Here is a 25,396-nt window from a genome sequence, read left to right on the forward strand (position 1 = left end):
GTCACAGAATTATAATATAAAAATGCTGAACTGTTTTTTTAACATGCTAGTACTTCACTGTTCTTTAAGAAGACATGCTTTATGAAGACTTTAAGAAGACGTGGCTACTTAAATAAATGCCAATTTTGCTTTTATATAACCTTTATATTTTGAAATAATTTATTGTTCTCACGTATAAAACTCAATGATTTTTTCCCAAATGTTATGAGTTATATTGGTGACACTAGTGTAGGAAACTAGCGTTTTAAAAAAGTAGATTGGAGAAGAACATTTGGAATATGATTTGTTTTCATTAATTTGGAGACAGATTAAAGAAGAAATTTTGTAGGTATCAGAATTCTAAACGGAAGGCAACGTTACTTGTTGGGAATTAAAATAAAAACAAATGTTAAAGTTGTGTACAGTTACTGATGATTAAACCATAGAGCATTTTCTCTTATATACTATAAATTATTAAATATTTTACACACAGACTTGGATTCTTTTAGATGATATTCTGAAAACAATATATACTTTATTCAGTTAGTTAGAGTAATGGTTCAATATTGGTAATGCTAGAAAAGTTGTAAGGAGCTCTAGTAACATAGTGGTTACGAGTCAGGCTGCTAACCTCATGGTCGGCCAGCCATTCTGCGGGAGAAAGATGAAGCTTTCTGCTCCTATAAAGAGTTACAGCCTTGGAAGCCCTATGCAGGGTCTCTATGAGTTGGTACTGACTCCACAGCACACCACCACCACCACCAGAAAAGATGTAAGGATTTAAGCATGATAAAGTTTGTAAGACCTATCTTTTTCCAAATGCCCATAGTAATCTGATTTACAGCATTGTTACTTGTTGTATAGCCAATCTTTTAATTTAAAAAAAAATAAAACCCCAAAATACTTGAAGAGACACAAGTTGTTGTTTAGTGCTGTCAAGTCGGTTCCAACTAGTAATGACCCTGTATTGGGTTTCTGAGGAGCAGCTGGTGAGTTTGAGCCGCCGACCTTGCGGTCCAGTGTATTATCCCTGAGCGGCATACCAGTACTCCAAGTAATACATATTGAAGTATAATTATATATTGAAACAAAATTCAAGCAATAAATACATACCTAGTGTGAAAAGCATATTTTCTATCTTATTTTCCTCCCCAACATCCCTCAACTCTTGAAGTTTGGTAGATAGCAAGTAGAAAATCTTTTAAACTGAATTGTTGTATTTGTTACATTTTTCTTCACCCTGTAAATAAAGTTCAAGAAATTATATAAATTATTACTCAGGAATTAACTTGGAAAGTTAAATTATAATTTTTCATCTTAAAGAAGTGAATAAATTTTAGTCTGCTACAAAAATCTCATGATGTTCAATCAAAACAGTTGTTATTGAGTTATTTCTGAACTTATGACCACTCCACGTGTAATATCAGAGTAGAACCGTGTTTTATATGGTTTTCATTGGTTGATATTTTGAAAGTAGAATGCCGTACTTTGGAGGCATCTCTGGGTGAATTCAAAGTGCCCACCTTTAGTAGCTGAGTGCTTAAATGTTTGTACCACCAGGGATTCCTTAAGATTGTGATTCTTGTTAAGTACCGTTGGGTCGGGTTCCAACTCATAGCGACCCTGTATAGAGTTTCTGAGGAGTGTATAGTGAGCTTGAGCACTCAAACTTGTGATTCAAAGGACCTTGCAGTCTAGTGCCACACCAGGACTCAAGATGGGTATTGCTACTGTAGAAATCATTTAAATCAAGTATCAGGAAAGCTTGAATACCAGAAGCTGAGGTATATCTTGTGTTTACTCCCAGGATCAGTACTCATTGGCTACTTGTCCCAGCAGTCTTCATCATCAGGAAGTTGAGGGGCTTTTAGAGAAAGATCTGCATCATAGACCACAAATTAACACTCCTTATGGGTTTTTTTTTGGTGTGAATTATGTGATAGTTTACATGGGAGAACATTAGTTTTACATTCATTCTGTCGTATATCGTCTCATTGCCATGGTTACAATCCCCTCCATGCAGTCATTCCCCCGTACCCCCCAGGTCTTCAGCACACAGTCGCTTTCCCTCCCTGGATCTAAAATCTCCAGCTGCTCCATCGCTCCTCGTCATCATCTCTGGCTCCATTTCAGGCATCACTGCTTCTCTGGGTAGGGTCCTGCTCTCTGCTCTTCTCCCTTGATGGCCCTAGGGACCTCCAACACTACTTATGGTTTTGATCCTAAACCTTTTTCTTAGTAGAGCTGAAACTACAAATAGCATTTTTTTAAATCAACAAAACTAGTATCAAAAGGAGTTCTATTGTGGCACTGTAGGGTAAGTAGTGGACCGCTGACCACAAGATTGGCAGTTCAAACCCACCAGCTGCTCCTTAGAACCCCATACAGGGTTGCTGTGTGTTGACACCAACTCAACAGCACTTAACAAACAGTAAGCAAGAATCATAGAAAAGTGGGACCATTATAAAGTCTTTGTTAATCACTGTGGTCTATCAGAAAGAATACAGTTCAGAGTTCTGTACTGAATGTTGTCTCTATTATACTTCACTCGCCTCTCATTAACATTCTTGAGATAAGAAGAGGAAAGGAGTAGGATGGCACTGACAGTGAATGTTCATAACTTTCCCCTCCCTTATTCTTTCCCTGTTTTTCCAAATGAGAGTGGGGGAGTTTAAATAGGCAGGCCCTTTGTCCAAATTGGAGAGACGGCAATTATTTGGAGAAAACTGATTTGAGGAGAGAATTAAATTAGTAACTTTCAAGCTAGCCCTATTAGTATCTGCCATTGTTGTTTTCCTTGCTAATTTTGATATGTTGGCTTTAAGACGGTATGCATTGATTTCATATTAAGAAGAATTTCTTTGGTCATTTTACTTTGGATTAAAGGGTTTTTAGTGATTATCCAACAAAATCATAATAAAAGAAAAGTCAAAGAACTTGAGGTTCCGAAAAGCAAATAAAAACTTTAGGAGTAGGACAAAATTTTTTGTTATATTGGAAATCGAAGTAAATTATTTTTAGACTAATTTTTAAAATACAGTGTTGGTCAAAGCTAAGACAGTAGATATATAACAAATAAACATTTAATCCTGCTTCTTTTGCTTATTTTTTATTAACATGAATACAGGTGCTTCATAAGAAAGGCCCAGTGATGTATTTCTGAAAAAATTTGCCACTAGAAACCCGGTGAAGCACAGTGCTACTCTGACTCAGATGGGGTTACTATGAGTTGGGATCAGTGTGACAGCAACCGGTCCCCTAATTGGGTTTTAAAAAATTTTCCCCTCTCCCTTAATCTGTTCTTTATTATTCTTTGTGACCTTGCATTTCATTAAGTAGAATTTAATTGCTTTCTGTTTTCAAATCATGATGGTGCACTGGCATGATCAGATAGCCAAATTATTGGAATGATATGTTACAATGTTATGGGGAGGTCTGAAAATTTGCTGATTATCTTTTTACCTTTAGTTTTAGTGCAATCAGTTTTGAGTTCAAGCCTTACGAGGTAATTACTGTAATAGGTGAAGAATAACTTTCTAGCCTTTTAATCTCACCCCTCTCTAACCTTCTTTATTTACCACTTTCCATTCACTAGTATTTCTCATCCTCCTTTAACATGATTTTTTTAACTCCTTATCCCTGCAATAAAGCTGCAGTAGTGATGGATCTCATTTGGCTCTTCCACCTATAGTCTTTGTAACTACTGCCAAACAACTTTTTTTCCTGATGGGTCTGGGTAAGAGAAGGTGGGAGAAAATACAGACTGAGTATGTGACTCAGTTGAGAGTGATTGTTAATAGGGTTTATTGTGATGGGTCAGTTTAGCCATCATGCTGGGTATAACATGAGCCATCTCAGAAGCAGGAGAGAGGAGGATGTCATTACTATCCTACTATCAAGGAGGAAGACCTAGGAGTAGGGTTAGAGTTCTTCCTTTGGACCTCTAGTTCCTTTTACATTGAACTTCCTCTATCGAGGTACAGAAAGCTATGATAATCGAAGAGTTATAGAGGAGCAGCAGTAGCAGAACCAAGAGCCAGAGCACTAGATAGAGAAGTATACTGAAATAAGTAAAGTTGAGTGCCTTTGGGGAGGAGGCACCTTGTGGTGTGGGTGCCTCCAGACATTTACTTGGAGGAGCTGGAGCTGAGCATCTTCAGGCTGAGGCTTAAAGCAGAGTGGAGTGTCCTTTGCGTATCAGGGCAGAGGCCAAGGAACTAGAGAGAGGCCCACCTGTGGGTGCAGCAGAGAAGAGGCTATCCTAATGAAAGAATTGTATCTTGAACATTTCTGGTCTTGCATTGTAACCTGTTGACTTCCCTGTAAACCCCAGAACTCTGAGGATGGTGTCTGAGTTCTCTGTGGCCATTGCAGTGAATTCACGAACCCAGCTGAGTAGAGGATGCTGTGTGAGGAATATTTTCTCATTTTTTTTGTGTGTAAAAACCTATCAGTATACAAAGGGGCTTAAAAAGGTATGTGGAAAATTTTCATTGTATTTTAACTCCATTTTTCCATGAACTTTTTGAGACTCCCATGTAGAGTGCATTGGTACTTATCTGAAGGTTATCTATTTTCTATTTTTTCTTGCTCAATTTTGATTTTTTTTTTTTGATATAACTTTTTCCTCATTTGGAGAATGAAATTCAGTGTTTGTTTTGTCAATATATGTTGGACCTCTGAGGGCTTTTTTAAAAGTTGAATCTCCTAGAGCCTCTTACAGTCAGGAAAGGAAGTAAAGTTGGTAGAAAGTAGATTTTGCTTATATTAGCTATTGATTAGATAAAAAGAAAATAAAGGGTTGAAGGTGGCATACTGAAAATCATATTAAAGCTTCGCAGGTGCTCTGGAAAACTTGACTGAAAATAGCCAAAGTAAGTATGTCTTGTCTTTTTCAAATATAGTACAATTTAAGATAGAAGATTATTTATCCTTATCCTGGAGTTTAATATCAGAATGGAATCCTGGTGTGGCGCTGTAGGAAAGCTCCGGACTGCTAGCCACAAGGTCAGCAGTTCACACTCACCAGCTGCTGTTCAGAAACTCTATGCAGGATCACTATGAGGGAACCAACTTCACAACATTTAACAATAATAAAAATATCAGAATAATTTTCTGTTGTTGAAATAATATATATATTTTTTGTTTACATGTGTGTGGTAAATCTCTTCTCGCAGGTGATGTATGTTTTTACTTAATGTTTATTTCACTGAAAAATTATTAATTTTAATATGAAAAACATTAGTATTCTCCTGTATTGTTTGTTTTTTTTAAAGTCTTTTTAAGAAAATATTTTACTTGAAGTTACAAAAACATTCTTACAACGTCGTCTAATAGTTTTAGTGTTGTTTATCACATTAACATTTTTAATTCACCTGGGATGGGTTTTGAGTATTATGTGAAGTAGGGTTCCAATTTTGTTCCCTAATTCCCAAATTTAGAACATTTGATTTAACAAGCATCCGTGTAGCTTAAGATATCATCTACTAATAATTCTTAAACTTTTTATTACCATTGGGATAAGACCCCTTGCTACTTTACACTCATTGAAACGTCTGTTATAACTGGCATGTGTGTTATGATCACATTGGTGGTTGTTTATATTTTTTCTTGATTAGTTGATGTGTTCATTGTGATTAGTCAAGTGTGTACCATTTTGAGGTGTTTTCAGAGTCACTCCTGCTCTTTGTTACTCTCAATCTCAGATGACATAGAACAGGGATCATTGAACTCTACAGCACATGGGCCAAATCTGGTCGTCACCTGTTTCTGTAAGGTCCACAAGTAATGAGGAGTTTTGGTGGTGTAGGTGGATTATGTGTTGGGCTGCTAACCCCAAGGTCAGAAGTTTGAATCCACCAGCCACTCTGCGGAAGAAAGTGAGGCTTTCTGCACGTGTAAAAATTTACAGCCTCAGAAACCCTATTCAGGATTGCTATGAGTCAGAACAACCACCACCACCACTGCTCTCTAGGAGTCCTGGTGTGGCGCTGTAGGATAAGCACTGGACTGCTAACCACAAGGTCAACAGTTCCACCCCACCAGCTGATCCTTGGAAGCCCTATGCAGGGTCTCTGTGAAGTTGGAGGATTCAACAGCACTTAACAACAAAAATGTGGATAATAAGATTGTTCGCCGAGAAAGTGACTAAATGATTAAAAATCGATGGAATATTTTGTAATAAGTTAAAATTATATAAAATTGAAATTTTAATATTCATAAATAAAGTTTTATTGAAACTTGTTGTTAAGTGCCATTGAGTTGGTTCTAATCCATAGTGACCCTGTATAGGGTTTCCAAGAAGCAGCCTGGTGAGCTTGAACCACCAACCTTGCAGTTCAGATGGCTTTGCAGTCTGGCCCATTAACCCACAGTGCCACACCCAGACTCCTTATTGAAGCATAGCTAGGCTTATTCATTTGCTGTATGATTGTGTTTGTACTACAACGGCAGGAGTGCTTCAAACATATCCTGTGTGGCCCACAAATCCTAAAATATTTATTATCTACCCCTTTATTTTATTAAGGAGCTCTGGTAGCATAGTGTTTATGAGTCAAGCTGCCAGCCTCAAGGTCAGCAGTATGAATGGGAGAAAGATGAGGCGTTCTGCTCCCATAAAGATTTACAGGCTCGAAAACCCTGTGCAGGGTCGCTATGAGTCGGAACTGACTCCATGGTACTTAAAAACAACAACAACAACAAAAACCCCTTTATTGGAGTCTTGATGCGGGTTTATGTGCTAGACGGCAAGGTCAACTTGAACTGGAAGGTTGGTGGTTCAGGCTCACCAGCTGGACCTTTTGGAAACCTTACACAGAGTAGCTGAGTCAGAACTGACTCTAAAGCACTTAGCAGCAACAACACCCATTTATCAGCACTCCTGGTGTGGCTCAGTAGGATCAGCACTAGACTGTTAACCACATGGTTGGCAGTTCACATCCCAGCAGCTCCTTGGAATCCCTATACATGGTGGCTTTGATGCAGAAATGACTTGACAGTACTTAACAACAACAACAACAACAACAACCCCTTTATATATAAAAAACAAAAAGTGCCACCCTTGACTCAACAATATATTATTGCTAGTCTCTGTATCTTAAGTTTACTTGGTGTGTTGGCACAGAGGTGGTATTTCTGTCTCCCATTATTTACCTCCCTTTACAGAAAGTCATAATAAGCCACTGGTACCAAAGTGTGTTGCATTTTTCAGATGTATTTGGGCAGAGAAAAAGGTTGAAAATGTTTAATGTTATGATTTATGTAACAACTTCTAAACTTAGTTTTTGGCAACAACCTATTTGACCTATTTACTGATATTCCCTTTTATAGGAAATTAAGAGAGAGACAGAAACAAAGGATGACAATTTACCCATCAAACGCGAAAGGCATGGGAATGTGGCAAGTCTTGTACAACGAATAAGCACCTACGGACTTCCAGCTGGAGGAATTCAGCCGCATCCACAAGCAAAAAACATTAAGAAAAGTATGTAAATAACTTCTTTCCTATTCAGTGTTTAAAAAATATATGGATATTTCATTACTATATAAACAGTATTAAAATTTAAGAAAATTAGCAATACTTTCTAGAGCAGACCACAGTAAATTTTATTTCCAACATTCATCAGTATTGACCCAGTCTTGTTTTTAGTAATATGTAGTTGATTGCATAATGATTATCGCACGTGAGTAGAGTTGGTTCTAACTCATAGTGACTCAGTATAGGGTTTCCATGACTATACTGATATTACTCTATAGAAATTATAAATTAAAATAGAGGTTCTGTTGTTAGTTTGTTAGTTATTAGCAGAGGCTGAATGGTTAACACTTTTCTTCAGGTGTTTTATAATACCTTTTCTAAACAACATAAATGACAACGATACACTTGAACCTCACCAGAAGAAATACACAGAAATAAAATTGGCTACATCTGTGGAAAGACACAGTGAAAAAGACATCTGTCAAGATAAGGCCGGGGGGAGACTGTGGAACACAGACCATCAATTGCTCTTATGCAAGTTCAGGCTGAAATTGAAGAAAATTAAAACAGGGCAACAAGAGCCAAAATATGACTTTGAACATAACCCACTGGAATTTAGAGATCATCTCAAAATACATGAACATAATGCATAATGATTTAATGCATTAACACTGACAATTAAGACCAGAAGAGTTGTGGGATGACATCAAGAACATCATGCAGGAAGAAAGCAAAAAGTCTTGTTACGAAGACAAGAAAGAAAAAGAACAAAATGGATGTCAGAGGAGACTATGAAACTTTCTCTCCAGTTTATAGATGCTAAAGCAATTGGAAGAAATGAGGTAAAAGAGCTGAATAGAAAACTTCAAAGTGCAGCTCTGGAAGACAAAGCCAAATACTATAAAGTAATGTGCAAAGATCTGGTGCTAGATAACCAATAGGGAAAAACACACTCAGCATTTCTCAAGCTGAGGGAACTAAAGAAAAAATTCAAGCCTCAACTTGAAATACTGAAGGATTCTATGGGCAAAATAATAGAACGATGCTAAAAACATCAAAAATAGATGGAAGGAATACACAGAATCATTGTACCAGAAAGATACGATCAATGTTCAGTCATTTCAGAAGGTAGCATATGGTCAAAAGCCAGTGATATTGAAGGAAGAAGTCCAAGGTGCATTGAAGGCATTGGCAAAGAACAAGGCTCTGGGAATTGATGAAATGCAAGTTGCAATCTTTCAACAACTGGATGCAGCACTGGAGACACTCACTATCTCTGCCAAGAAATTTGGAAGACAGCTACCTCACCAACTGACTGGAAGAGAGCAGTAATTTTGCACATTCCAAATAGAGTTGACCCAACAGAATGTGGAAATCATTAGACAATATCATTAATATCACATGCAAATAAAATTTTGCCAAAAATAATTCAAAAACAGCTGTGCAGTACATTGACGGGGAACTACCAGAGGTTCAAGCTGGATTCAGATGAGGACATAGAATGAAGGATATCATTGGCTGAAAGCAGAGAAAGATGTTTGCCTGTGCTTTATTGACTATGTGAAGGGTTTTGGTTATATGGATCTTGACAAGCTATGGGCCATGTAGTGGAAAATAAGTATTCTGGAACAGTTAATTGTGTTCATGAGGAACCTGTACATAGATCAAGAGGCAGCGTTTGAATAGAACAAGGCCACACAGAATGGTTTAAAATTAGGAAAGGTGTGCACCAGGGTTGTATTATTTCATCATACTCATTCAATCTGTATGCTGAGCAAATAATCTGAGAAGCTGGATTATATGAAGAAAAACATGGCATCAGGATTGGAGGAAGACTCATTAACAACCCGTGATATGCAGATGTTGAATCATACCTTACCCAAGCCATGGTACTTTGTTTGCTGGCTGTGAAGAGGATTTAAAATGCTTATCGATGAATATCAAAGAATACAGCCTTCGGTATGAGTTGCACATCAATATAAAGAAAAGGAAAACCCTCACTATTGGACAATAAATAGCATCCATATTAATGGAGAAAATATTGAAGTCAAAGATTTCATTTTGCTCCGATCAACCATCAACACTTACGGAAGCAGCAGTCAAGAAATCAAGCAACATATTGCATTAGGCAAATATGCTTCTCAAGATCTCTTGAATATGTTGAAGAGCAAAGATACAGTTAGAGGACTAAGGTGCACCTTACCCAAGCCATGGTACTTTCAATAACCGAATATACATGTGAATTTGAACAAGGAATAAAGATGACCATAGAAGAATTGATGCATTTGAGTTAAGGTGTTGGATGATAATAGTAAAAGCACTGTTGTTGTTGTTAAGTGCTGTCGAGTCGGTTCCGACCCATAGCGACCCTGTATAGGGTTTCCGAGGGTGTAAATCTTTACGGGAGTAGAAAGCCTCATCTTTCTCCCGCGGAGCGGCTGGTAGTTTCGAACCGCTGACCTTAAGGTTCGCAGCCCGATTCGTAAGCACCAGGGACTGCCAAAAGAACAAACAAATCTGTGTTAGAAGAAGTACAGCCAGAGTGCTCCTTAGAAGCCAGGATGGCCAGACTTTGTTTCTCATACTTCAGGTATATTATCAGGAGGGACCAGTCCTGAAATAGAACATTATGCTAGTCAGAGAATAAGTGGGAGACCCCCAGTGAGATGGATTGGCACAGTGGCAGCAACAATGGGCATAAGTGTGGCAAAGATTGTGAGGTTGACCCAGGACTGGGTCAGTGTTTTGTTCTGTTGTGCATAAGGTTGCTGTGAGTCAGTACCAAGTCCACAACACCTAATCACAACAAGGTCTACTGAGCCTTAAGCTGTATAGACACAGAATTTAGATAATGTCTTTAGTAGGTAGCTACAGGAACATATATGCAATTGAAGCCTGTTTTAGCTGGCACTTGATGGACTGCCTTGTTTGCTTGGGTCTCACAAGTTTTCTGTCTTTGACAGGAGGTAACCCTATACATGTTTAATGCATGTTTTATTTTATTGTTATTCAAAACGACTTTAACCATCTTTATTAAGATGTAATTTGCATACAACAAGATACACCCCCTTTCTGTACATTTTTATGGTTTTAGCAAGGTTCTACACCCACATAAAGTCCCAGCTAATAAAAACATATCGTTCCATTTTGTGTCCTTTATTTCTTTTGTGTCCTTTATTTCAGACCTATTGCCCATACCAAGTACTGCTGGCACTGGGCAACAACTGTTCTTCTTTATGTCACAGTAGGTTAAAAAGAACCTTGAACGTGTTCTCTTGTGTTTGGCTTCTTTTCTTTTGGTCAAGATGATGTCTTTTTTTTTTGTTTTTAATATTTAGTTTTTTATTATAGCTTGGGTGAAAGTTTATGATGTAAATTAGTTTACTGTGTAACAATTTATACATGCTTTGTTTTATGACATTGGTTGCAATCATTTCATTGTAACCACTTCCTCTGTGGGCTCCCCATTTCTATTGTCCTTCATTCCAGCCACTGCCTGCCCCCTAAGCTTTGTTTGGGGACATATGCTTCCCTTTTGGTCTCGTATGATTACTTGTACTAAGGAATAACACCACCACCAAGGTGTGATTCACTTTATAGACCTATCTATTGTTTGGTTGAAAGTTGATACCTGAGGAGGGTGGTTTCCGTTCCTGTTTTAAGGGTATCTTAAGAGTCACAGTCTTGGGGGTTCTACCAGTCTATCAGACCCCAGTACATCTGTTGTCGTTTTTTTTATGATTTTGAGTTTTGTTCCATCTTTCTTTCCTTCTTTGTCCAGGACCTTCTGTTATGATGCTGATCAGAGCTGATCAGGCACTATCTACTTCTGTTCTTAGGATAGTGGACACTGTGATCTGTGTGGTTCATTAACTCTTTGGACTAATTGTTTCCCGGATTCTTTGATTTTCTTTACTATTGTTTGCTTTGGATGAGGGACCAATAGTTGAATTTTTAATGGCCACTCGTAATCTTTTAAGATCCTAGCTGCTATTTGTTGTTGTTCAAGTGCCTTTGAGTGGGTTCCGACTTAAGTGACCTTATATAGGGTTTCTCAGATATTACATTTTCAAGGGATCAGAAAGTCTCATCTTTTTTGCATGGAGCATGTGATGGGTTCAAACCTCCTACCTTGTGGTTCTCAGTCTATTGCTTATTGTATTGAGCTACAGTAGGATGTAGAGTGTTTTCTTTTTGCACTATGTAGTGCCACTTACCTAGTGTTCTCCTTAGACTGTGTTTCTGAGTCCCCAAGTAGCTCTTCGCTCATAGTATTTGGTTATAACTAAGTTTTCAGAAATGTGTCTCCCTTCTGCACCCGTATGCTTTACAATATCCTTACATATATTTGTAGCATAAATACATATGTTGTAGAAGTATTCTTTGCTATGACTTGACAGCACTTAACAACAACAACAAAATACCTATATATGGATTCCTGGTATGGCACTGCAGGATAATTCAGTGGGCTGTGAGGTCAGTTTGAGCCCCAAGGTTGTCAGTTCAAACCCACCAGCTGCTCCTTGGAAACCCTATACAGGGTTGCTATGAGTTAGAACTTACTCGAAAGCACTTAACAACAACAACAACAACATATCCATATATCCGTACTGGTGTGGCGCTGTAGGATCAGCACTGGACTTTGAATCACATGGTTGGCAGTTCAAACCTGCCAGCTGCTCCTTGGCAATCCTATTGAGGGTGGCTATGAGTCTACACAGATGTGATGTCACTTACTACAACAACATCATACGTATATATTCTTGTGGGTATGCTTCTATTTGCTTTCTCACATCTTTTCTGCTTTCATGTTGTTAAGTGCCATCGAGTTGGTTCCTACTCATAGCAACCCTGTATAGGATTTCCAAGGAGTAGCTGGTGGGTTTGAACTGCTGACATTGTGGTTCGCAGCCTAGTGCTGATCCTACAATGCCACACCAGAAGTCTGTCTGGTGCACCTGGCGGGCTTATGTCTACCTACTATTGTGTGTAGACTAGTATTTCCCTTTGTTGTCCTTTACTCTTCTGTATCTTCCAGTGACTTCTTTTGCCGTTGGCCATGTGCTGACTTTGCTCTTATTGCATATTAATCATTTCCTTTTCCCAAGTTGCTGTATTTTTATGTAAATAACACAAAGCTTCTATGCTTATTTGCCAACCATGACCTCTCCCTGTGAGATATATTTGTAAAAGGCTCACAGTGTCACTTTTTTAAAAAAACATGTTGTGTTGACAAAAATAACCCCTAGCAGGTAGGGAGAGAGTAGGTGGCAAATCAAGAGAAGCGCTGCCATTTCTCTCCCTGATAACAGTCAACAAATGTTTCTTTTTGTGTGGAAGTCATTTCTTGATGTTTAGTAGTGGTGTTATACAATATTTGTGCTTTTGCAATTTGACTGATTTCACTCAGCAGAATGTTTTCTAGGTTCATAAATGCTCTGTGATGTTTTTCAGATTCATCATTACTCTGTAGTATTGTGTAGCATTCCGGTGTATTTATGTGCCATACTTTGTTTATTCAGTTTTCCATGGATGGACATTTAGGGTGTGTCCATGTTTTTTGCTGTTGTGAATAGTGTTGCAGTGAACACAGATGTGCATGTATCTGTCTGTGCATGGACCATATGGTGTTACAATTTACAGCTTTTTGAGAGGGTACCGTGCTGTTTTCCACAATGTTGTACCACTTTACAATCCTACCAGTAGTGCATGAGGGTTTTAGTCTCTCTACAACCTTGCCAGCATTTGTTGCTTTCTGTGATATTAATTTTTAAAAAAAATAACTTTGCCATTAATACAATAAATAGTTGTTGTTGTTGTTGTTAAGTGCCGTCTGTAGAACTTTTAAAAATTGGGAGCTTTTTTTATGCCCTGTTCAATTTCTTCTTTTTGTTATCAGTGTGCTCAAATTTTCTACTGTATTCTGTGCTTGTGTCAATATTTTGGGACTCTTTTTGGGTGCATAGTTGTTATGGTTATATCCTTGTCTTAGGCCATGTTTTCTAGAGAAGAAAATCCTGTGAAACATGCATATTAATGTAGAGAGAGAGTTTATGATCAAGGAAATGGCTTACAATTGCAGAGTCCTAGGTTCCCAGTGGAAAAGAAAGAGAGAACCTTTCTTGCATGCCTATTATATTGGGAGTAGGCTACTCCCAGGGGAGCATCTCTTCAATTGATTGTCAGTTTATAGCCACTTACCATAGTTAACTATGCATGGCTTCATCACCATAGGAATAAGCACATCTCAGTTGCTAAACCTCTGGAAATATTGGCCTAGTCAAGTTGACACAAAACCCTGTTACAGTCCACCCTTGTCAACTTGAAACCTATAAGCTATGTGCATAATCTCCAGTACAGACAATTGTAAAGTCATACTTGCACCTAGCATAACTAAAACATGTATAACCAAAAGTGCACTGGCTCCATTTAGTGACATCTTTATGTCACTAATTAAGAAAGCAAAAATATTTGTTGCACACATGCAAAACAAAACAAAAAAATATATTTATTTAAATGTCCAAAGGGCCCATTCTTCAAGCCAGCCTCCTGCCTTCTCATAGGCACACAGCCTGGCTCAGTCTACGGGCTTGGAGTTGGAAGCTGCTTTATCTCTCCATGTCACTGCCTCTGCTGTTGCTGCTTTTCTAGGCAGGGGTTCCAAGCTTCTCTCATGCTCTACCTTTTTGATGGTCCTGGTACCATTTGTTTCTGAAATGAAAGATTAACTACTACTTCTTTTTAGTTACACATCCTCTGTAATTACAGTTTGACAATTACTCACATTTGAAATCATAAAATCCTGTCAGCATCATCCCTAAACCCCTCACACCTCAAATCCATCTGGATAAAAGGAAATTAGTCAGTGAGGATTCTGCCTTGCGCCTCATTCTAAAACAAAGCACACCTGTGAAAGCTTATAAGCCCGCCACTTCATGGAATATGGAAATCTTTGAACAATATATCATTAATATTACATGCAAATAAAATTTTGCTGAAAATAATTCTACTACCTGGAATTGTAGCTAGATTCAGAAGAGGATTTTGAATGAGGGATATCACTGATGATGCCACATGGACCTTGGCTGAAAGCAGAGAATACCAGAAAGATATCGACTTGTGCTATATTGACTATACAAAGGCTTTCCACTGTGTGGATCATGACATGCTTTGGACAATGTTGCAAATGAATATTCTGGCACACTTAATAGTGCTCATGAGGAACATGTACGCACATCAGGAGGCAGTTGTTTGAACAGAAAAGGAGACACTTAATGGTTTAAAATCAGGAAAGTTGTGTGCCCAGATTGTATTCTTTCATTATACTTATTCAGTCTGTACTGAGCACATAATCAGAGAAGATGGATTATATGAAGAAAAATATGGCATCAGGATTGGAGGAAGAAAGACTCTGGTAGTGTAGTGGTTACGAGTTGGGCTGCTAACCTTATGGTCAACAGTTCGAAACTACCAGCTGTTCCATGGGAGAAAGATGAGGCTTTCTGCTCCCGTAAAGATTTACAGCCTCGGAAACCCTGTACAGGGTCGCTATGGGTCGGAACTGACTTGATGGCACTTAACAACAACAACATTATATAGATGAGCCAACCTTGCTTGCTGTAGGTGAAGAGGTCTTAAAATACTTACTGATGAAGATCTAAGACCACAGTCCCGGGTAGTCTTGGTCTTGCACTTCAATGTAAGGAAAACAAAAATCTTCAACACTGGACCAATAAATAACATGATAATGGAGAAAAGATTGAAGTTGCTAAAAGATTTCCTTTTGCGTGAATCTACAATCAGCATTCTTGGAAGCAGCAGTCCAGAAATCAAACAACGGATTGTATTAGGCAAATCTGTTACACAGGACCTTTTAAAATGCTTATGAGCACAGTTATCAGTTTGAGCACTAAGGTGTGTCTCATCCATGCCATAGTATTTTCAATAGCCTTATATGCATGTGAAAGTTTGACAATGAATAACGAATACCTGAAGAATAGGTGCATTTTAATTCTCATGTTGGAAAAGAATATTGAAATTACCATGGACTGCCAGAAAAGCAAACAAATATATACTGAAAGAAGTACAGCCAGAATGATTCTTAGAAGCCAGAATGGTGAGTGAGACTTTCATCTCGCATACTTTATCCATGTTATGAGGAAGGAGACATGTTATCAGGAATGGACATGTTATCAGGAGGGAAGTCTTCTAACTTCCATTCCAGTGATTTGTTTCTGTTGTAGCATGGTGTCTCTCTCTACCATGTAAAAAGTTCATTTGGAGATGTTTATGACCATGGATTCATGAAATGACATTGTACTTAACTAGTTTACTTCTTAGGGTTATCCTTCTTAGCTAGTAAAAACAGTCTCTTTAGAATCCTACATTTGCTGTTGTAGTTAGGTGCCATTTAGTCTGTTCTGACTCAGCAACTCTGTGTACAGCAGAGCAAGGTACTGCCCAGTGCTGCACCATCTTCATAACCAGAGCTGTGCTGAAGCCCATTGTTGCGGCCACTGTATAAGTGCAGCTCAGGAAGAATGATTATTGTCTGAATAAGTGAAGCTTGTGTGAACAGCTAAAGTAAAAATGGAATCTTCATCAATGTGAGCTTGATTTTTATCTGCCAGAACATAGCTGTTAGAGAAGATATAATAAATCTTAGATTTTGTCTCTTTTTATCTCAGATATTCTTTAAAACAAATACATTTTAATTTTTTCTAGACTTTAAGAAATAGTCTGAAAATCACAGAGCTGGAAGATTTATGATATATTTGTTCTACCAATCATGTGTTTTATTGCTTGTATTTCTCTCCTCAGAATTGTCAAGTGTATATTTTGCTTTTGTGTAATTTGTGAGATTAGATCTATAAATAGATTTCATTGCCAGGAGCCTTATATTTTATTTCTAGTGATACAAATGTATTTGGAGATGAATAGACAAGTCAAAAGCTAACCAGGACTGATTGTAGTTGGCTGTTTAGGATGCTCCTATGTTGTTTTTGTTCATTCATTTCAGTCTTACGAATGTCTGCACTTAGCCAATAAAGGTTCTGTTGTTCATTTTAAAGATCATTCAACATCTAAATTTTCATTGTATTCTTCCTTTAGAGACCAAGAAACGTCAGTGTAAAGTTTTCTTTGAGTACGTTCCACAAAATGAGGATGAGCTGGAGCTAAAAGTGGGAGATGTTATTGATATTAATGAAGAGGTAAGGAAAAAATGTATTAGAGATAAAGTAGTAATTAGAATTGATGCTTTAGGATCTAGAAAATTGCTATGTAACAATTTTTCTGTGAGAATTTTTTAAATGTAAATTTAAATGAGATCTTTTATGATTTTATATCAGGTTGTATTTATCTGTAGAAATAGAGTTTACACATTCTTGCTATACCTAATATGAGAGGACTTCAAAAAGTTAGTGACAAAAATGAGATTAACAGATAGGTCTGAATGAGTATGGGAGGGAGAATGGGAGTATACCCACAAGTATGTAGAGGTTTGACAGGATATTTGTACGTGGGTGTTTATTTACCTTTGCTGCAATGAGTTGCTGTCTCTGTGGACTCAGGAACATAGTCTTGGAAGACCTGGTCAATTGACATAACATAGTCCACAGTGACAGTGTTCTACATCTTTGGTGAGTGGTGATTGGGATCTTAAAAGCTCATGAGTGGCCATCTGAAGTGCAACTATTGATCTTTCCTTGAGCGGAGGAAAGAAGAGTATTGAAAATTGAAGATAGCTTGGAATCAGTTAGTCCAATGGACTAATGGACCACTTGAGCGACAGTCTCCACAACCTTGAGACCACAGGAACTAATTGGGGCCAGGCTATCACTATTAACTGTTCGTAAAGGGATCTCAGTGGAAGGTCCTGGTTCGTGTGTGAATAAGTGTGAACCCAAACTAAGAAAATTATAAAAAAAGACCAGGTTTACTGAGCAGAAAGAGACTGGAGGAACCTGAGACTGTGGCACTGGGTCATCCTTTAGATCTGGATCTGAACTCACCTCTGTGGCTCAGTTTCCAGCCCAGCATTAGACAGGTAGGTATATAAGGATAACAACAGTAGTGAGATATGCATACCATGGAATGGTCAACCATTCAAGATCCACAGGCATCATTTACCTAAAAAGATGAAATTCACAAGTGTTGGAAAAGGAGGTTGAATGGAAACAAAAGTCACAGGGAGGAAGTGGGACAACTGATATTACATGGAAGTGATTGTAATCATTAATTTTAAAAAAGTTTATGGTTTGTTGAACATAAAGCCGATGATCTGCTCTAGAGACCTTCACTCAATTCATAATAAAAAGTTAAAAAAAAAAGGAATGAAAGTTTTCCATTTTCTGAAGCTGCTTCATATTTGTATATTGTATTTGAATCTCTTAAATTAGCTTTGATGATACTGTGGGATAAGTGTTTGCTAACTGCAAGCTTGGTGGTTCAAACCCACCAGTCAGATGTCTGCTCTCAGAAAGATTTACAGTCTTGGAAACCTTATATGTGGTCTGCATAAATTGGGATTGACTCAGTGGCCATGGGCTTGGGATTTGATTTGTTTATTTGAGTTTTTTTTCAGTCTCTTAACCTTTTTAGGACATTTTCCCCCATGAAGTCTGATGCAGTCAAAGTTGCTAAGTTGATAGATAAACTTTTTCTTTGATTCTGAATTTACTGTAGGCACGAAACATTAAAATGGGAGGAATTTTGCCTTGTGCATCGTAAAGAAGTAATAAAACAAGCCTTTGTAAAACAAGCCTTGTCTTGTATGAGTATTCAAAAAATTCATTCAGATACTCTTCCATGTTTTGATATCATAGACTGAGATTTTTTAAATTATAAAAATAACTTTTCATACTTCTGCTTTTGTCATTGAAGATAATATTAAAGTTTTATTTGACAATTGAGGATCCTGTTTTCAAAGTATATGTCTATATGTATGATACACACACACACACGCATATATATATCATATGAATTCTTGGTGTGGAGCTATAGAATAAGCACCCCACCACAAGCCACAAGGTTGGTTTGAATGGCAAGGTTGGTGGTTCAGACTTGTGAGCCATTCCTCGGAAACCCTGTACAGGGTCACTATGAGTCAGAACTGACTCGATAGCTAGCACTCCACAGCAACAACTATATATATCATGTTACAGGGATTGATTTTTGTGTCCTAATAGCATGTAACATAATTTACCACTAGTGTTTATGTTTCAGAGTCCTGATATGGCACTGTAGGATAAGCACTGGACTGCTAACTGCTAGTTGGCGATTCAAACCCATTAGCTGCTCTTTGGAAACCCTATGCAGGGTCGCCATGAAGCAGAAATGACCGAATGACACTTGACAACAATAACAATGTTTCTGTTTATGTCAGTTTTAATGTGTTTATATTAGAAGCGATACTTAACATTTATATCCTTTAAATATTTGTGTGGTGCTGTGGGTTAACACGCTGGACTGCATGGTCCATTTAAACTGCAAGGTCGGCAGTTCAAGCTCACCAGCTGTTCTTTGGAAATCTTATACAGGATTTCTGTGAGTCAGAACTGAGTTGATGGCACTTAACAACAACAGTGAGATTGGAACGTGCAGTATGGTGTTGTAGGATCAGCACTGGACTGCAAACCACAAGATCAGCAGTTCAAACCTAGCTGCTCTTTGGAAACCCCATACAGGGTTGCCATGAGTCAGAATGGACTCAAAGGCAGTTAACAACAACAAAGAGATAGGAAATTGTATCCTTATATTACATATGAAAGGGGCCCTGGTAGTGTAGTGGATTATGCCTTGGGTTTCTAACTGTGGGGGCAACAGTTTTAATCCACCAGCCACTCCTTGGGAGAAAGAAGAGGCTTTCTGTTCCCATAAAGATGCAGAAGGAGTCCTGGTGTGGCATTGCTGGTTAATAAACTGGACTGCTAGGTGGTTGAATTGCAAGGTCAGTGATTCAGGCTCACCAGCCAATCCTGGGAAACCCTATATAGGGTCGTGAGTTGGAGCCGACTCGACGACACTTAGCAACAACAACAACAAAGATACAGAAAGCTTGGGAAACCCTGTATCTATCTGGTTGCTATGAGTTGGACTCAATCAGCTTAATGTTAGTGGGTTTGGACTTGGTACTGTATATGAAAAGATTGAATCACAGAAGATAAGTAATTTCCTGCTCCAGTTACTGTTGTTTTATGACAGCCCCAGACTGTTTCATTGTGCTCATGCGTGTGTGGATTAAAACTTCAGAAAGGGCACAGCAGAGACATCTTATCTTCTGTTCCATGATGTCCGGAGTCCTCAGGCAGGTGGCTGGAATCAGTCACATGACTAGTGTGATAGGACTTGAAGACTAGGACTGCTGATCCAGGAACTGTTGACTTTGTTTCTTATGTGTCAAGGCCTCAAGAGCCTCAGGATTGCCCCACTTAGCACAGAGAAGTTCAGGGTTCCAAGTGTAAGCATTGCAGAGGATGTGCTGATAGCTGTTTCCTTTTTTAATTTGCCTTGGAAGTGATAGAGTTTTATTCTAAACACATTCTGTTGGTTGCAAATGCATCATAAGACACCTGGATTGACAGGGGGAGGGACAAAGATCACTGTTTTGTGTCAAAGTCACATTGTATGAGGGGCCTTGCCTTTAAAACATTTGTGGAATCATGGAATTAAAAGATACTGGAATTTTTACAGAGACTCTCTGGAAGCCCTGCTATAGATGATTGTATGCTTTATATATAGGATATCTTCTTGTAGCCATCTTTGTCCAAGTTCATACGCCTAGTATACAGTGGAATCAGGATTTGAACCTAGGCAATCTATTTTTAGAGTCAGTATTCTTTACCATTATACCACTTTATTTTCCTTAAGAATTTCATAATCAAATAATCCTATCTACCCAAATTCTGCCATTTTGAGGTTCCATGTACAGGTAATAAATAGTTTGCCTTTGTTTCTGTCATAGGTCCCAGTGTGGTCTGCATAACCCCATCAGTGCCCCTGAAGTCTACTAAAAATTCTTTAGTGTTTGCATTTACTGCCTTCTTTTTCCTGCAAGCAGTTTATATTTTAGTAACCTGTATTTTCAGCCCATTGTCCATGAAGTAATCCTTTATTACTTTTGCTACCATAATTTTTCCATGTGTTTTACTCTTAAAAACTCTTACCAGCCTTTAGTATGCAACTTCTCAGTCATTTTTGTTCCTTTTTAAAAAATTAACTTAAATTTTTTTGTTTGTTTGTTTGTGAACTGAGTGAACTTTACACGGGAGAACATCGGCTTTACACCATCGTTTTATTGCAATGATTACAATCTCCTCTGTGCATTATCATTCAAAAGTATTTGTTTCCATTACCTCTATTTTTTTGTGTATGTGGGTGGTGGTGGTGTGGGGATGTACATAAAAACACTCAGAAATATATAATAATTTAAACAACTGTCCAATCTGCAAGCCTGCCTCCTGGCTGCCAGCACTCAATCCCTCTCTTTCCATCAATCTAGAGTCCTCAGCTGTTCCTACTCTCCATGTCCTCATCTCTGTCTCCAACTCTGGTGTCACCTGCTTCTCTGGATAGGATCTCACATTTTGTTTGTGCTCTTTTCCCATGATTGTCCTAGGGTCCATTGTTTCTGAACTGTAAGATTGTTGTTGTTGTTATGTGCCATCGAGTCGGTTACTACCCCATTTTTGTTTCTAAACTTCTACCTTTATAGTTGTGACATTTGCAATTAGTCATGATAGCAGTTACTCACTATTGAATCATAAGAACCTTATCCCCATCTCTTCCACCAGACCAGGCTAGACAAGATGAAAAGTATTCAGTGGGGATTCTACCTTCCCCTGCACACTCTGACACTAAACTCCCTGTTGAAAACTTGTAAGTCAGTCACTTAGGGCCTTTATCACCCCTTCATTTTAGGTAGCTAATGTCTAAGTTGTCTGTCCCTATATACTCAGTATACAGAGGGGATAGCATTGATACTTGATATGAAGACTCCTTCTCTCTCAGTTGGTATTTTGAGCTATTACATCTGTTAAGTATAGGTCAAGTTCATCAAATTGTAGCAACTTACACTCATTTTCTTTATCAAAAATTGTTTTTTTATTTTCCTCTATTTGAGTTCTGATTATCAAGCCATTGAGGCTAGGTCAAATGGGTACTGTCTGCAAGTTTGGGCGTTCTTGTGCATCTCCCCTCACTTCATAATCAGCTGGATGCTTCACTCTCAGCTCTAGCCCTCCATGGTTACGTCCTTGTCCATAGACTCAGGAGTCCCCAGGTCTCACCACATTTCGGACCAACCAGTTCTTCCTTTTCTCTCTCATTTCCAGGTCAGTGGGAGTCTGTAGAATGTGGTTGAACTCAACCCATTTCTTCATTGCTACCTTTCCCCCTCTTCCACTCACCTGTAGTCCAATGTGGTCACTAGCAGGCTTACATGCCTGTTCATATGTTCCCTTTGAGTTTCAGTCTTAGAGGGCATTTGTCCTGAAGGGACTTGATTACTTGCCTTGATGGCTTCCTGGAAAAGAGTTTGCTTGTTTTTGTAGTAGCCAATCATAGTGCCATTTTTGTTTAGGGTTTTACCTGCTGATGTTTCTTTGAAGATGTATCTTCTGTCGTTCTAGCTGGTCTGCTTGTCCTTTTTAGTGGGAATGTCCCACCTCAGAAGGTTCTGCATGGGACTCAGGATTCCAAGTAAGGTCCTATATACTGCAAAGGCTCACAAGAGGCCTATTTCATTGGGCAAGTTGCAGAACCTCTTTTAGGTATTCCAGTCAGTTATAGGCTGAAGATGGGCTTACAAACTTTCTGTAATCATGTTTCCCGACATTCCTTTCTATCCAACTCAAGTGTCTATTTTACAATAGTAGACAAGGGAAACCAGTGTTCGTAAGATCTTAGTATTATTCCCCTCTTCAGACTATACCTCAATCCCTGTATCACAGAGCCCTGTTGTTCCAAGGTTTGATCATTTCATTTTATGAATTCCTTTTAAAACTCCTTTTACTTCAAGCTTCTCCTCTGTGCTGACATAGCATGTTGTGCATATTTTCTTTGTAGTGTCTTTTATGTTACTTTATATCTTCCTTTATATTGTTATATTCAAGGGTATGGGTTTTCTTTTATTCAAATTTGTGTCTTTAACAAGGAACACTGACTTGTATATACTAAGTGTCTATTTGATGATAATATTAAAAGAATGCTTTGTTATTATAACAAGGTAGAACAATTTTTAGATTTTAAACAAACAAAACAAAACATTTTTTTCATAGCTTTCATACTAGTATGTATTTTCTGCTGCTCAGTGAATTTTCAAAATGAATAGTTTGCTCTTTGGAAAATAATTTTGCCCATTAAATCATCTTATCAGTCCTAACAAACAAAACATTCAAAACAGTTATTAAATATTTGATTTACTAGCTTTATAAAACTAAGTGACCTCATTATTTATGAGGGTAAATATTTTCTTCGAAAGAGTTTGGTTTATGAGACTATTTCTGGTTGTAGGGGGTAGGGAGGCTTAGAGCCAGGTGTCTGCATTTTTAAAATAAGGGACTATTGTGTCATATATATATTTAGTAAAAGGCATAGTAATTTTGTATGGAAATTGTTGTTGTTAAGTGCCATCGAGTCAGTTCAGACTCATATCAACCCTGTATAGGGCTTCCAAGGAACATGTAGTGGGTTTAAATAGCCAACCTTGTGGTTAGCAGTCCAGTTCTTATCCTACAGCACCACACCAGGAGTTAGGAAGCTAATATTTTTACCAACCTTTATTCAAATTAAATATTTCCAAATACTTTAAATACTGTTATTATGATTAACTGAGATTTAGTAATGCTTTAAAGAAAATAAAATTTTAGAATAGAGCTGTCTACCTTTGCTGTTAAAACGTAACACATGATTATCTGACATATTCGTGGAAATTATTTATATCCTAGATATGTGAAGTTGTTATTATAAATATTGCCAAGTGCTATTTATAAATAATTAAATCCATATAAGATTAATCTAACTCTCTTAGATTTAGTTTAAATTAAAAATTTCCCTATTGTGTTTTCTTGTCGTTTTAAAGGGGTTAATTTGTATCACTTACTTTTTGCTCATTCTCTTATGTAGCTTAATGTTCTCATAGGGAAAGATTTTTGTTTAAAAATCCTTTGTATTATTCTTGAGTTGTGCATATTTTCAGGTTGAAGAAGGCTGGTGGAGCGGAACTCTGAACAACAAGTTGGGACTGTTTCCCTCAAATTTTGTGAAAGAATTAGATGTAACAGATGATGTCGATACTCATGAAGCCCAGGACGATTCAGGTACACTGTTTGAGTTGATTTAAATAAACTTTATATATGGTCTTATTTTTATTATGTATTTGAACGACAGGGTTAGCAGTTCAAACTCATCAGCCACTCCTTGGAAACCTTATACAGGGTTGCTATGAGTTGGAACAACTTGAAGTCCTTAAACAACATTTTTGTAAAACTCTGTTCTTATTTGGTAGCTAACCAAAAGTGAAACCTGTTGCCATGGAGTTGCTTCTGACTCGTCGTAACCATATGTATCATAGAATAGGACTTTCTGACACATCGCACTGTCTTCTAAGGTTCCCCCTTGGTTGATTTGAACTCTGCTAAATTTTAAGGTTAGAAGTTCAGTTCAAACCTGTTTGATAATTGTAGTTGTTGTTAAGTTCCTTTGAGTCAGTGTTGACTCATTACGACCCTGTAGAGGGTTTCCAAGGAGTAGCTGGTGAGCTTGAACTGCCAACCTGCGGTTCAAACCGACTTGCACCAACCAGTGCATTAACCCACAGTGGTACACCAGGACTCCATTTGATAACTAGATGTGTAATATTTTGAACTATCAACTTTAATCTATATACTTTTAAAAAACTGCTTATGAAAGGGACCTAAAGTGAGCTAAATATCTAGATGGATAATATTTTTCCTTCTCTAATATCTGCTTGAGTGCTAAGTAAACCTTTTGTATTCTTATTAGAAATGATTAGCTATATTTCATCTTAATTTTCACAATTAAGAAATTAGTTTTGATCTGCTGAGTGTGCAAATGGCTTATTTACTGAAGAAATTTTGAATTATTTTCTTGAGTTATATGTCTTCTGGTTGTTTTCCGTAGTCATTTCAGCGTGTATTCTCTTCTCGCCTGTGCAGCCAAAATGTCATACCATTATTTTTTTATTGCTGTTATTTATAAACTCATACACAAATTAATCTGTTCATTTTTCAAGAATATGATTGAGAAAAATATCTCCAAAGTCAGGTTTAAAGTTCCTATTTCAAGAATTGCTTTTAGGAATTTAGGAGATGTTTTCCTCCCAAAAGAGGAATTGAATTTGTGGAATTGACTCAGTGGCAGTGAGCTTGGTTCTCATCCATAATTAAGGTTTGTTTGCACATGAATGTTTGATTTCTTAAGTGTCTTGAACCTGGCAAAATGTCAACTAACGAAACTGTAGGAAAGATCATTGGTGATAATACAAACGTAGTAACATCTAGATACTGAGGTAGAAAGTCCTAGTAAGGCACCTGAATTTTATGACAGAGAAACCAAAACTTCTTGGAAGTTTTTACTTAAATATTTTAATACATATATGTTCTTAGAAGAATCAAGGTATTTAAAATTTTTGGCTCTCTGATTCCTTCTTTTGTACTTTTCTTAATTTTACCTTGCACATCTATCCTTTTGATGCTTATAGTATAGTGATGTTTTTGAAACATTTTTTAAGTTGCGGAAAAGTTGCAAAAAGAACACAAAGCCTGCCACATTTATATACAGCTAGGCTTTCTGCTCCTGTAAAGATTCACAGCCTCGGAAACCCTGTACAGGGTTGCTATGAGTTGGAACCGACTCCACAGCACAATAACAACAACAACAACAGTACGTTGCTTAATGTCCACTACTGAAAAATCTGCT

The 25,396-nt window shown here is 37.7% G+C and overlaps 1 protein-coding gene across 1 annotated transcript in view; it reads left to right on the forward strand.

Annotated features, from left to right (window-relative positions):
• CD2AP (CD2-associated protein) overlaps window positions 1–25,396 on the forward strand; it is a 140,292-nt gene that overhangs the window by 43,388 nt on the left and 71,508 nt on the right. The window contains exons 3-5 of the mRNA XM_006860532.1: window positions 7,309–7,462; window positions 16,568–16,668; window positions 23,655–23,775. Of these exons, the coding sequence (XP_006860594.1) occupies window positions 7,309–7,462; window positions 16,568–16,668; window positions 23,655–23,775 (376 nt within the window). The remainder of the gene's footprint in view (window positions 1–7,308; window positions 7,463–16,567; window positions 16,669–23,654; window positions 23,776–25,396) is intronic.

The sequence above is a fragment of the Chrysochloris asiatica genome, unplaced genomic scaffold (genome assembly GCF_000296735.1).
Source record: "Chrysochloris asiatica unplaced genomic scaffold, ChrAsi1.0 scaffold00038, whole genome shotgun sequence".
Taxonomy (NCBI): Eukaryota; Metazoa; Chordata; class Mammalia; order Afrosoricida; family Chrysochloridae; genus Chrysochloris; species Chrysochloris asiatica.